Below are 13,863 nucleotides of genomic sequence, written 5' to 3' on the forward strand. Positions count from 1 at the left end.
AGCGGTCAAAACAAAGTAACATCATCTCAGGATGGCGTTACTCAGGGCCATCTTAACAAAATTATGGGCCCGGGAAAGCAGTGCACCGGGGCCCATATATATATATATATATATATATATATATATATATATATATATATATATATGTGTGTGTGTGTGTATGATTGTATATGTAAAAAAAGTGATTTTATATATATATATATATATATATATATATATATATATATCACTTTCTTTTACATGTGCTCACTCAGCTTCCCTTTCAATCGCCTTGTTCTCCGAGTCCGATCCCCTTCTCTTCTTTTTTCTGAGTTGTTGCTGTCGCTGTTCTCCATTTTGCGCTCCTCCGTGCTGTGCTCACAGTGAATGTCGGGCGTGGTGACATCTCATCATGCCCGACATTCACTGCGGGCACAGCACGGAAGAGGAGACCAGGGAGGGAACCTGATCGCCACCTGACCAGGTGTTTTTGGTTTTTTTACAGGTTTTTTTTATTTTCATCCTGCCTTGGACCCCCTTGCCCGTTGGGCCCCGGACACCTGCCCATCGTGTCCAGTCGGAAAGACTGCCCTGGCGTTACTGGTATTTTTTCTATGGGATTCCCAAGAGAAAACATTATGTGCTAAGATTCGATCTGAGAAAAGGTTGAGCCCAATCATGCTAGAGAAACAGCATAACAGAGTATAGGATACTCATATATTACTAGACCCCCTGAATTATACCCATATAGCAGTAGGCCAAGCTCTGTGAATGTGTTCTAGTGCTACCTCTCTAGAACACATTCACAATGCATAGCTTCCTCTTATAATGGCTTACACACTCACACTACAATATGTATAGTATGTAGTGACTTGTCGCTTTTATGGAACTACAAATACCGGCATGAAACCATCACAGAACATGCTGGAACTTTTAGTACAAGAACCATTGTAGAGCCACAGGTTGCCTAAGCCTGACACACCAGTCACACCTGTGTCCATAGCAGTACTTTCCACATGACATATATATATATACTGTAAGTATTCCAGATTGTTATAATCCCACACGCTGACAATACAGATTGTACACTCACTGCTGAAGGATTGTTACACACGAACACATCTGTCTGACATACACTCAGTTGCTGTATACTGATTCCGCAGCAGGTTGCGATGGCAGCACTATAACTAAACAAACTCCGAGTGTGCCTATAAATACCCTCGGCTTCCCCTCCGCTCTGCACAACTGGCAGTCTCCTGGGTGGTGAGAGGTAAAGCAATGCGGTGGCATCTGGTGACATCTATGTGAGCTGCTTTCTGCTATCTGGACCTCCATAGGGCTGACTGTGGACTCCTGCGAGAGGGCACCAGGGTGCCAGTCCGTAACCAGCAGGGTCTCTCATCTGTTCCGCATTTCGGAGGGACCTGGGCACACACAGACCCTGCCTCCTTCTTATCCAGCTGCTCTATTGGCTGGGATCTCTGCTCTATTGATTGAGGATCACTGCTGAGTGCTTCTATCTCATTCCCCCTTCTGGCAGCCCTGTCCTCCTCTACCTCCCCGAGATGTTGAAAGTCACTCTGCCTTCCTCGTCTTCGTCGTCTTCCTCGTCTTCCACAGCATCCTCCTCTACCTCATCCTCTTCCTCCAGGTCTGCCAGCGTTGCGCCGGATTACTGGATCGATGGCTCCAACAAGGACACCTTGGCCCATTACTACGAGCTGGAGTCCGAGCTGGGACGGTAAGGAGAGAACATCCTTCATGCAATCATGTCGGGTTAATAGCCCTTTGCAGAAATGCTCCTTCCCTGTCATCTCCTCCTCTGCACACAGCGATCAGCCGGGCGCTTGGTCACAATCTCTAATAAACCTTTGATTTGTGATGAATGGTGAAAGTTGTGATAACGATGATTGAAATTGTGACTCTGAATTCTCCCACTTTGCCTCGATGGGCATGAACCGCACGCCCTGCAGCCGGGCAGGGAGAGGAGATGGTGTGATAGACAGGGGCAGGGGTTGGATCTGCTAGTAGTGCTGTATTATTAGAAACCTCCATCCACAGCGTCTGTGGAGACAACATGCATTCTAATTCACAACACATCTTAGGACAGCGAAGGATGTGTCTTATCTGCCCAGGAGCTGCAGTCTACCTGTTATTAAGCTATTAGGATTGATCACTAGGGAATGCTACATTCTAATGTACCTGTCAAAAAAGACATCCATAGATAGGGAAATTTATGTTGTATTCTAATATTACTGTTCAATATTATCTAGATATATCATTATGTTTTGTTTCTAACCATTGATGAGGATGGCTCAGCAAGTGGATCATAGGTTTAGGCTTGTTGCCCCCTGTTGGAGATCAGATTATGGTATCTCCACCTTTTTAGGTCACTGTATTTACACTTTGCCTGCTGTGGAACAATGGAACTAGCACATCTGCCTGTAATCTATCCATATGTGTTGTCACCTAGTGCTGTCAAATTAATTATTGGTGTGCTGAAGTGTTTTCTATTGCTTTTTGCAACACAGCCCACATCATGTTATTAGAAGAGATAACCTTTATAGTGAAGCAGTAATTTTTTTGTGATAATAAAATATATTCTAGGTTAACATAATTATGTATGTTTTATAATATATATGGGTGATTCTCACTTTGTTTTTATTTACTCATTGTATATTTAAGTAGTTGTGTCGTTATAAGTATTTCACAAATAAACTGGCTAAATACTAATTACAGAGTCCTCAATAATCTGAGACTCAGCTTGTGACATTGTCTGCATAATTATAATATAATGTGCTGGAAAACAGTGTATATTAACTTCATGAACATATTAGAAGAACAGGGAAATAGATAGTTGTGTGTTACTGTGAATTTACATCATGGATTAAACTATTCTGTTGCACAATATCAAAAAATATTTCTGTTCTGTTCCAATTTGATTGAAAATATTATTGTAAATAAAGTGTCACGTTTTACTCACCCTCCAGGTAAACATAATCAGTTATAGAAAAAGTATAATTAAAATGAAAGATGTTCCTATATGAACGAGCACTTTGTTGAATCCCAATGGACATAACCAGTTTAGATGATGTGCAAACAACAGATGGTTTCATGTGGTTAGAGATCTCTGCAAGAATCAGGTAAACTAGGAATGCCTCCCAAAATATCGCTACCCTCACAGCCACTGACATCTTGGTGCACTAAACCATACCCATAAAAGCATGCACATAGGCACAGAGATGGACAAGAACCAGTTAACCACTGTTGCTCTGCAATTAATCCCATTCATGAATTAGCTTTACAATTGTTTTCTTTCCTGCTGCATTCTCGCATTTATTTTACTATTTTCAGACACTCATTCTTTTTATCATGTCTGGTCATGGAGGAGTCAGAGTAAGACTGAATAGAGAGGTCACAGTCACGTCTTATAGATCTTGTTTTGGCAGAGGTTGCTGCAGAAATTAGCCCAATTGAAACCTATAGGGCCCGATTCTGATTTAGGAGCAAAGCAAAGAAAAGGAGCAACTTTTCACCTGGACAAACCATGCTACAATGTAAGGGGTACAAATTGACTTAATTTTTTTGCACGCAAGGGAAATACTAGCTGTTTTTTTCATGTAGCACACAAATACTTGATAGCTTTATTTTTACACTGAAAATTAAAGTTGATCTTTGACATGTCATATCCCAACTATAAATCTGTCCCTACATTTTAAATTTACCTCCCCTCTAATGCAACTTGGTTTTGCCAAGGTGCAAATTTGCTTCTTTTCTTTGCTTTGTTCCTAACTCAAAATCAGGCTCGTAGAGTTAAAACTTATGTTGCATTTTCTTCATTCTAATGTGTTTTTAACAATTCTACATATCAAAAGCAGCTATCCAGCCAAACTAATAATGGTGACATCCCTGAAGTCTGTATGGCCCATATAATGAATCAGTTTGTTTCAAATTCAGGTTTAGATGGGTGCTGATTCAAGTGCTGATTGAGCAACGTACAGGCACTTTACACTGCTCAGCAACGTACAGGCACTTTACACTGCTCAGCAACGTACAGGCACTACACACTGCTCAGCAACGTACAGGCACTACACACTGCTCAGCAACGTACAGGCACTACACACTGCTCAGCAACGTACAGGCACTACACACTGCTCAGCAACGTACAGGCACTTTACACTGCTCAGCAACGTACAGGCACTACACACTGCTCAGCAACGTACAGGCACTACACACTGCTCAGCAATGTACAGGCACTACACACTGCTCAGCAACGTACAGGCACTACACACTGCTCAGCAATGTACAGGCACTACACACTGCTCAGCAACGTACAGGCACTACACACTGCTCAGCAACGTACAGCACTACACACTGCTCAGCAACGTACAGCACTACACACTGCTCAGCAACGTACAGGCACTACACACTGCTCAGCAACGTACAGGCACTACACACTGCTCAGCAATGTACAGGCACTACACACTGCTCAGCAACGTACAGGCACTACACACTGCTCAGCAACGTACAGGCACTACACACTGCTCAGCAACGTACAGGCACTACACACTGCTCAGCAATGTACAGGCACTACACACTGCTCAGCAATGTACAGCACTACACACTGCTCAGCAACGTACAGGCACTACACACTGCTCAGCAATGTACAGGCACTACACACTGCTCAGCAACGTACAGCACTACACACTGCTCAGCAACGTACAGCACTACACACTGCTCAGCAATGTACAGGTACTACACACTGCTCAGCAATGTACAGGCACTACACACTGCTCAGCAACGTACAGCACTACACACTGCTCAGCAACGTACAGCACTACACACTGCTCAGCAACGTACAGGCACTACACACTGCTCAGCAACGTACAGGCACTTTACACTGCTCAGCAACGTACAGGCACTACACACTGCTCAGCAATGTACAGGTACTACACACTGCTCAGCAACGTACAGGTACTACACACTGCTCAGCAACGTACAGGCACTACACACTGCTCAGCAACGTACAGGCACTACACACTGCTCAGCAATGTACAGGCACTACACACTGCTCAGCAACGTACAGCACTACACACTGCTCAGCAACGTACAGGCACTACACACTGCTCAGCAACGTACAGCACTACACACTGCTCAGCAATGTACAGGCACTACACACTGCTCAGCAACGTACAGCACTACACACTGCTCAGCAACGTACAGGCACTACACACTGCTCAGCAATGTACAGGCACTACACACTGCTCAGCAACGTACAGGCACTACACACTGCTCAGCAATGTACAGGCACTACACACTGCTCAGCAACGTACAGCACTACACACTGCTCAGCAACGTACAGCACTACACACTGCTCAGCAATGTACAGGTACTACACACTGCTCAGCAACGTACAGCACTACACACTGCTCAGCAATGTACAGGTACTACACACTGCTCAGCAACGTACAGCACTACACACTACACACTGCTCAGATCTCTCTTCCTAGCCTGAATTAAACATTTTGATGGGTCTGCAGACCTGCTCTTCAATACTGCTCTCCTGCAGCACATAACACTGCTAGGTTCCACTTTCATGTACTATTATATAGAATATATTAGAGTTTAATATAATATTCTAGGCAGGAGTGCTGCATGGAAAAACAGATCTACAGACCCATGATATCATTTTCATTTTGTAGCTGAAGATGTTCAATGTTTGTAGAGCGGTGTAATCACCAGCCAAGTAAATCTAAATGACTATATATATATATATATATATATATGAAATGAGATTGGTCATCTGTACACATGTCAATTAATGTTTGTCCAAAAAAGCATTTTGGATCTTTGTTCTAGCAATGTGAATATATAATCAAAAAATAGTTGCCTGGGGAAAGAGTCCTTGCTTAAAGAAGTCTATTTCTACTGCCTATATTCTGAATGACACATATTTGAAGAGCAAAAAAATATGTTCCTATGTTTTTAAATGAAACAAACAGTAGGGCATATTCAATTAGCTTTCCGGTTCGCGTTACCGCGCGTTACCGCGTAACATGCGCAGTATTGCCGGTAATACGGTACCGCAATAACGCAGATTTTCGTACGCAACCCTACTATGGGGTGCGAACGAAAATCCACGTTATTGCGGTACCGTGGATTGACTTCGCGGGCCGTTCCGGCGCGATCCCGCAAACCGGAAACCTAATTGAATATGCCCCAGTGTGTCTTAGTTCAGCATGGCACAGCTGTGGACCTGTAATCTTGTATATACACAAGGGAACACTTATGGGGGCATATTCAATTAGGTTTCCGGTTCGCGGGATCGCGCCGGAACGGCCCGCAAAGTCAATCCACGGCACTGCAATAACGTGGATTTTCGTTCGCACCCCATAGGGTTGCGTACGAAAATCCGCGTTATTGCGGTACCGTATTACCGGCAATACTGCGCAGGTTTCACGGTAATGCGCGTTACCGCGAACCGGAAAGCTAATTGAATATGCCCTATAGAGTTAAACTACTCCACCACTGTCAAGTAATACTGGCAAAGTTTGAAAAACTTCTATCAATTTGGCTCCAGTATGATAGGTTGACATTAGCATCAGTGTTTGAGAAATGGTCCTCCTGTTGAAGGTGACACTGTATAAGGATTAATATATATGTGTGTGCGGAGTGTCTGAGCTGCAGAGACAGTGATGATTAATCTTGGTTGCTATATGTCTTTAAAATATAAATTGTGTTAGAAAATTGTAGAAAATTATAAATGAGAATCAGTATTTTTTTTTATTACGGACACTTGTTAAAAAACAAAATAATTTAGGAGCATCTGTAAGAAAATAGAGGACCCAGAAATTTGCATATTGGGCAAAATATTGGACGTGTATAAGAAGCACCATGTCCCTTTTTTAACTTAAGATCACTATAGTGGCATTCTCTATTGCTGGCTTGGTTTGAGATCATTGACTGCAATGAGTCTGCAAGAATTGAGAATTATAGGTCATCTAAAAGTACTGTAACTAAAAGTACGTTCTTCTGTCCTGTGTCCCTGTCTCAACTATTTCTTCCAGCATATTATAGGCTTAAACAAGTTCTCAGACTTAAGTAAGGTTAAATCTGATGGATCTCATATTGTGCCAGATACATTGAGTGACATGAAGACATTCTTCTTGATGAGCCTTTAGTTTGTAACTTTGACCAGTCCCAGGCAGTGGGCTTAGAAAATCCTCTGTGCACATTGTGTTTTTCTGAGATTTGCTTTCTTATTTCTTATGCAGTTATACGTCGTCTCCTTCTATGACGTGATGCAAATGACAGTTTTTATTATCATAGATTTGTAAGGCAGCACAGTGTCCCGCAGCGCAGAGTTTATAGGGAATAAATGACAAATTAACAGGTGTACAAAATATAAGAAGATTATTTTCTGAATAATTCAGTTTGCTTTTATAAGAAGTCTTTTTATTGAGAATCATCGGGAGTAGTGAAGAATCTATGCTTGTTGTCACACTAATAAGGATAATTAGGAAAGTGGCAGGTCCCCCACACTGTCTTTCACTGAAATTTAGCCCACAGTTCCACCAACAGCCCACCCCTATAAATGTAGGTCAAGCATAGGTAATCATGCCGTGACTACAACCACATGTCCGTAAATGATGATGGGTGTCATTTGTGAACATGACAAGACATGTCCACCTTGTGCTTCGCTCTGTAGATCCCATTAGGGTTATATGATATGATACTATATGATTCAAAATAAAACCCACATGCATACATTACATCCCAAGAAAACACGTATTCAATACTATCACTGAATGGATACACAGAACACTAAATATTAGCTGGAATATCTCTGTCAGGAGAGTGTTAGACTGAAAATCTAAAGTCTCCTGCTTCAAACCCAGGTTTAAATAAGGAGCCTATTTATGACATAGTTGCCTACTCTCCCGAATTTTTGGGAGTTATCCCGGACTCCCAGGAGACCAGGGCAACCTCCCGAATCCTGCCCTCCTCGTTAGTCCAGTGGGTGGGGCTAAATGCAACATCCTGGCCCCACCCCCTGCTGTAATATGCTGAAATTGATAAAGTTTAGCAGAGGGGTGGGGCCGAAAGATGCGATTCACGTGGCCACGCCCTAATGACGTAGCCCCTCTCCCAGAGATCCCGCTGTCAACGTTGACAAGTATGATTTATGAACCTCTGAAGAGAGATATCTGCAGCATTCCCAGCCTCTTCTATCACAAATACAGTCCTCCTAGGTGACTATAAGATGGTGTAAACTGTTCTATCCTATGGGGAGATCATCTCAGGAGAGGGATCTTCGGATCCCTCCCAGCAGGCTTCATGCTCCTCCACATCACAAATTGTGCAAGACCATAAGAGTCTGTAATTAAAGTTAAATTGCCACTTTAATTAATTTGTTATCATTGCGATAAAAAATGATAATTAATGTGAGCAATATGTGTTGGGTCATAAATAGACCCCTAAATATCTTTCTACAAATGTAACAAACAGACACGCCATTGATATGTGAAAAGAGCCTGTTAACGTGCGGGAAGTGTAATGCATAAAATCATCCCACACCAACACAATAGCAAACAAATGTTACAAAAGCAATATTTCACTCTGAAATGGTCTGGTTCTGTTGGCGGTGTAGACAACTTGTACAGGAAAGCACAGAAATACCAGATGAAAATCAAAGGTGGAAAAGTTTGATTATCAAACCTGTCAAAAAAAAGATTCAGAAGAAACAAGATAATGGTGTCAGATACTGGCAGGCAGATCTTGCCCAATTATGATGTAAAATATATTTTGACAGTTATATATGTACTATAATATAAAATATTAAACATGCTTGGTGTGTTGGACTAGGGAACAAGACAGGCTTGTCAGTGGCAAGAGTTTTTTGAGCTGATGTTTGAAGATGGTCGTCAATTTCTGCAACAATTACAGACAGTAGTAGAGGATTTCTAAATAAGTCATTGAAAAAGCTGTGTAAGATACAACATTTATTTCAACAAACTGCTTGTAATTAGCCGTGGTTTAGCGTTTTAGCCGGACTTTAAATAGGAGAATGTGCCGTAATATCACAAAATGTGATGTTTTCAGATAGGTTGACATTTTACAATAAGAAATGTATAGATTGGTATATTGTCCCCGATTGTGCAGCACTGTTTCGAGCGGGTTTGAAAATAGAATATGTTGCCTATAGCAACCAATCAGATTCTAGTTAATTTAGTGCATTCTACAAAATGACAGCTAGAATCTGCTTAGTTGCTATAGGCAACATCTCCACTTTTCAAACCCACCAGAATCTCGCAGCTTGATTACAGACACCTGGGGGTAAATGTATCATAGTCCAGTTTTTTCAACTTGCCTTTACAAGCCAGCGCCGCTTTAAATTTTAGCTGTCAACTCGCCGATTTCCGGCGAGTTGAAAAACCGGACTATGATACATTTACCCCCTGATGTGACACATGCGGTTTACCTGCGTTCCAGCATCAATCACATAAGCCAGATGGGTTTCGTACTGTGTCACACAGCAATATTCATAGCTGGATTACATACCAGTGTGAAAACGCCAATTAGTTCATATGACAATGATCAGGCAGTGTTTATATTACACTACCATAGTTTTGACACAACATTTTCCCTGCCATTTAAAAATCAAAGTATATTGTGTGAAAGCTGCGCAGGAAAATCTGCGATGTTTGGGGTACCATGGTACCCGGAAATGTGCACAGACTGACATTGTGGTGATGTCCAGCGGCACATTGCTAGTAACTGAATCGGCTTCTTGTAGTTTAAGAACATAATATTGCATTAGCTATAATGCTATAAATTCTAAATTGTTTTATTAAACAAAGCTGTATCAACCATTGAATACTTAAACAATAAAATAGCAACCTGTTATAACACATGTTTTGGTTTTTGTACTACACAGATAATTGTATTATTTACAATTATTAAAAAATGACATAATGGTAAAACTGAAATGTATTGCCTCTATGTAACAGATCATATTATTTAACAATACTTATCTTTATACATGTACTTTACTTCACAATGATACATTGTGATCACTTATTTTGTACTGTTATTATAAGATTAATTTTTAATGTGACTTTTTCAAAAGAAATTGTTCATACGGGGGAGGAAAAAGGGATAAAATAGTCCAATCGTTTAAATACACATTTTGCAGGACTGATTCATTTATGCATTTAAACAGTGCACATGCTGAGCATACATACTGCACAAGGCGGCCGGTGAGCACAGCCTGTATCCGTAGCACAGCTTTAGGTGGGTAATGGTTATGTATTATTATTTTTGGTCAATTATAACATAATCGGTTTACCCTGTGAGATAAATACATAAATTACATTTACTATGCTTTCTGTAAATAGTGTAGAAATGTTTGCACTTAATGTATTTTTTATGGTTGCATTTAGGGATCATTCACACCTATCTGTCTGAAAAGTGCTATAAAATTAAGATAAAATATTTCTTACAGGCTCATTCCCACTAATGCATTCTAAAATTTTAACATTGTGTTTAAAATTTTAGAACACAGCAAGACCTATTTCTCTTGAGTTAATACATGCTACCAGTAAAATGCATAAATACATTTATAGGTAAAGGTGCAATGCATATAAAGTGCATAAAGTAAAATGCATCTAAAGCACATATTAGTTTTCATGTGGTTTTATTTATTTTCCAAGTGCATATGTGACTGAGCGCTGCATTGTATGTGTCTATGAAATCAATTTAATGTGGCTGAAGGGACGGTTTAAAGATAATTTTTGCTGTTTAATATGTAACCAAAAGGATGTTTTTGATGCTCATATGTCACAATTAGAGAATGCCAGATGTGTTTAATATTATTTTCAGACAACAGGGTTTATTTACTATCCTGAGATTAGCCAAAACTACAAAGAAAACACCAGTCTTTTCTGAAGAATGGCTATAGCAGGACTTTATGCAATTTATGAAAAGGTTAACAGTGGATAAATCAGAGATCTCTCCGGCCTTAACCTGTTTCCCAATGCTTAAAACTGTCCTCATAGACAGCAGTGTTAGGCAATTTATCAAGCTGCGAAAAGCAAAGCCTTTAACATGGATCCTTCACAGGATGCTGTTACTTGCCTTTAACATGGACTCCTGCTTAATCCATACTTGCCTACTCTCCCGGAATTTCCGGGAGGCCCCCGAATTTCGGGGAGTCCCGGAAGATTAGACAAATCTCCCAGACCCTGTAAATTTCAGAAATTCACAGCATTAAATAGTAGGGGGCGGGGCTTAAGCGCGTCATTAAGCCCCCCGTTGTTCAATACCTTGAATTTCTGTATTTTATGGTAGGGGCGGGGTTATAGTGACGTAATGAAGTTGTCACGCCCCATCCTACCCTCTGTCACGTGATCTGTACTCTGATCTCCCGAAGTACAGAAAAGTAGGCAAGTATGGCTTAAGCCCATACAGTGTATAGCTAAGAGCATGCACCAATGTTTGCTGTGCATGTGCGTATAACTTCCTCCACACGACAGCAGTGTCATTCTGACAGTGAATAGCAAATAGTCATCACACAGGAGGGGGGTCTTCACTGAGGCTTTCATGAAACATGATACATTCTTCTTTTGTATTTTAAGCTGCTTATGTTGATAACAATCTATGTATCTACTAGTCTTTAAACAGTGGTTGAAGTGAAAATTTAGAAGTGGCGATATGGAAAATGTAATGGAAATGTAAGTGAATGGAATTTGAAAGTGTTAGAAACAGGAGAAGTGGCGGCATGGCATACCACCGTATACACCCTCACTTTCACCTACTAGGGCCTAATTCATTAAGGAACTTAAATTAAGAAGTTTCTTATTTAAGTCTCCTGGACAAAACCATGTTACAATGCAAGGGGTGAAAATTAGTTTTCTGTTTTGCACATAAGTTAAATACTGACTGTTTTTTCATCTAGCACACAAATACTTGATACTTTATTTGTACACTGAAATTTAAAAATGATATTTGTGTGCTACATGAAAAAATCGCAGCTTGATTACAGACACCTGGGGGTAAATGTATCATAGTCCGATTTGCCGCGATTTAAACACGCTGGCAAACTCGCACTTTGATACATTTACCCTTTGGTGTCTAAATAGCCAGCAGCAACACCACAAAATACAATCCAACTAGAGAAATAAAAGTGTGGCTTCAAGTAACTGTGACCTGAGGGACACTGAAGTGACTTTGAATTAAAGTAGACTTTCCCAATCTCCCGGAATGTCCGGGAAACCCACAAATTCCGGGTAGGTCTCCCAGACTCCCGGGAGAGTAGGGCATTGACCCGCATCCTGCCCACTTCCTAGTGAAAAATGACATTTTTGTGTCATTGTGTTGTGGGGCAGAGCTAAAATGAGGAGATTCTCCGCGTCAGGATCTCCCACAGGGAAAGAGTAAAAAGTATGAAGCGGACGAAAGCGGATGAAACGGTCGTTGTGCATTGTGACTAAAAATGGTTGGCGGGCAGAGCACCGGCATAGAACTAATCTAGGGTGATAAAATAGGCTATACAAATGTTGTTAAGAGCTAGATGCTCCTCAGCTAGTGGGAAACTCAGGTTGTGTTATTCTAAAAATAAAAATGTGTTTGACTTGACATGGCGTCCATCAGACCCTAAATCAAAGACTTCCTGCTGATTCTCAAGACACAACACAAAGATTGCCTGAAATTGGTTAGTTAACATTTCATGACACAACAGAGTGACACAGATCAAAGTCTACATAAAAAGTTTGATTCAAACTTTAGGTGTTGGAACTAAGACAGGATGCAAACATTGTATGAGCTTAAATGATGCATTCTACTATTCAACATTATAGTAAAGAGTCATTGCTGTCAGGTGTTAGAATTAAGTCAGAAGTCAGAGCACTTTAGATGCAGTGTTTTCAGCAAAACAAGCTTGCAATGCTGTTTAATGCTGAAACCTTTTAAATACCATTCCCAAAACATTACAGAATAATGCTGTGTCTTGTGGTAATGCTCATGGTTGCTGTTAATAGAGCAGAAAACATGGTGTAAAGACAGATTTGAAATAATTGAAATGGTTCTGTGACTTTAAAGCTGTGTTACCCCTCGGCGGAGCCCAGAGGGCTGTGTGCAGGCGATTTTCATGGGTCTCTCACAACCTTTACCAAAAGCAGGGTAAGTGTGATTGGTCCTTCCAGTCATGCTTCCTCCTCCCCTATCATTTAAAGGTGAGGGAGGAGCTCTGGGAAAAGTAATTGCACAGAGTTCTTGCCAAATGGAAGAAGAAAATGTGGAAAATGTTTTCCTAGATGGCTGTACAACGTAACAATTCTAGTGCTAATTGCTGTTTAGCTGCCAGTTTATATGCACCTATAGATGATGGAATGTGGTGAACGTGGGATGCACTGAGCATAGTGACTGCCTACACCTGATGATCATTTGGGGAGCTTTACTGACATTGCAGCTTTCAGATATATCTAAACATCACCATTAAAGTTCTGCACTACAATCAGAGCAGTTGTCAGTACTTGTGCAACTCGTAAAGGCACATTTTCCATCATGATTCATTATAAATGTGATTTGTTTTGTGTGAGAGGCCTATTTATACCAGCAGTTTATCCAAGTCTTCTACCACAAGAATACTCATCCATCGACACATAGATCATAGAATTTTCTTGGCAGGAAAGAACCTACATTTCTAGTTTTCCAGTTTTTACCTCTAGTCTTCCAGTGTGTCTTTGTTGAATTGATTCTAAGAGAAAGTACATGTGAGCAACCCAAGTGTCCTTATTATGGTGTATTGTGTCACTCAGTTAGGGGTGCAGAACTAGCTGATGACAAGAATTGTTTAGTAGGTAATAATCTTCTGTGATTCCTTCT

At 40.8% G+C, this 13,863-nt stretch overlaps 1 protein-coding gene across 1 annotated transcript in view; it reads left to right on the plus strand.

The window, feature by feature from the left end:
* The first annotated feature begins 1,146 nt into the window (after positions 1–1,146).
* CAMK4 (calcium/calmodulin dependent protein kinase IV) overlaps positions 1,147–13,863 on the plus strand; it is a 223,190-nt gene continuing 210,473 nt past the window's right edge. The window contains exon 1 of the mRNA XM_075181602.1: positions 1,147–1,720. Coding sequence (XP_075037703.1) covers positions 1,545–1,720 — 176 coding nt within the window. The 5' untranslated portion in view covers positions 1,147–1,544. The remainder of the gene's footprint in view (positions 1,721–13,863) is intronic.

The sequence above is a fragment of the Mixophyes fleayi genome, chromosome 1 (assembly GCF_038048845.1).
Source record: "Mixophyes fleayi isolate aMixFle1 chromosome 1, aMixFle1.hap1, whole genome shotgun sequence".
Classification (NCBI taxonomy): Eukaryota; Metazoa; Chordata; class Amphibia; order Anura; family Limnodynastidae; genus Mixophyes; species Mixophyes fleayi.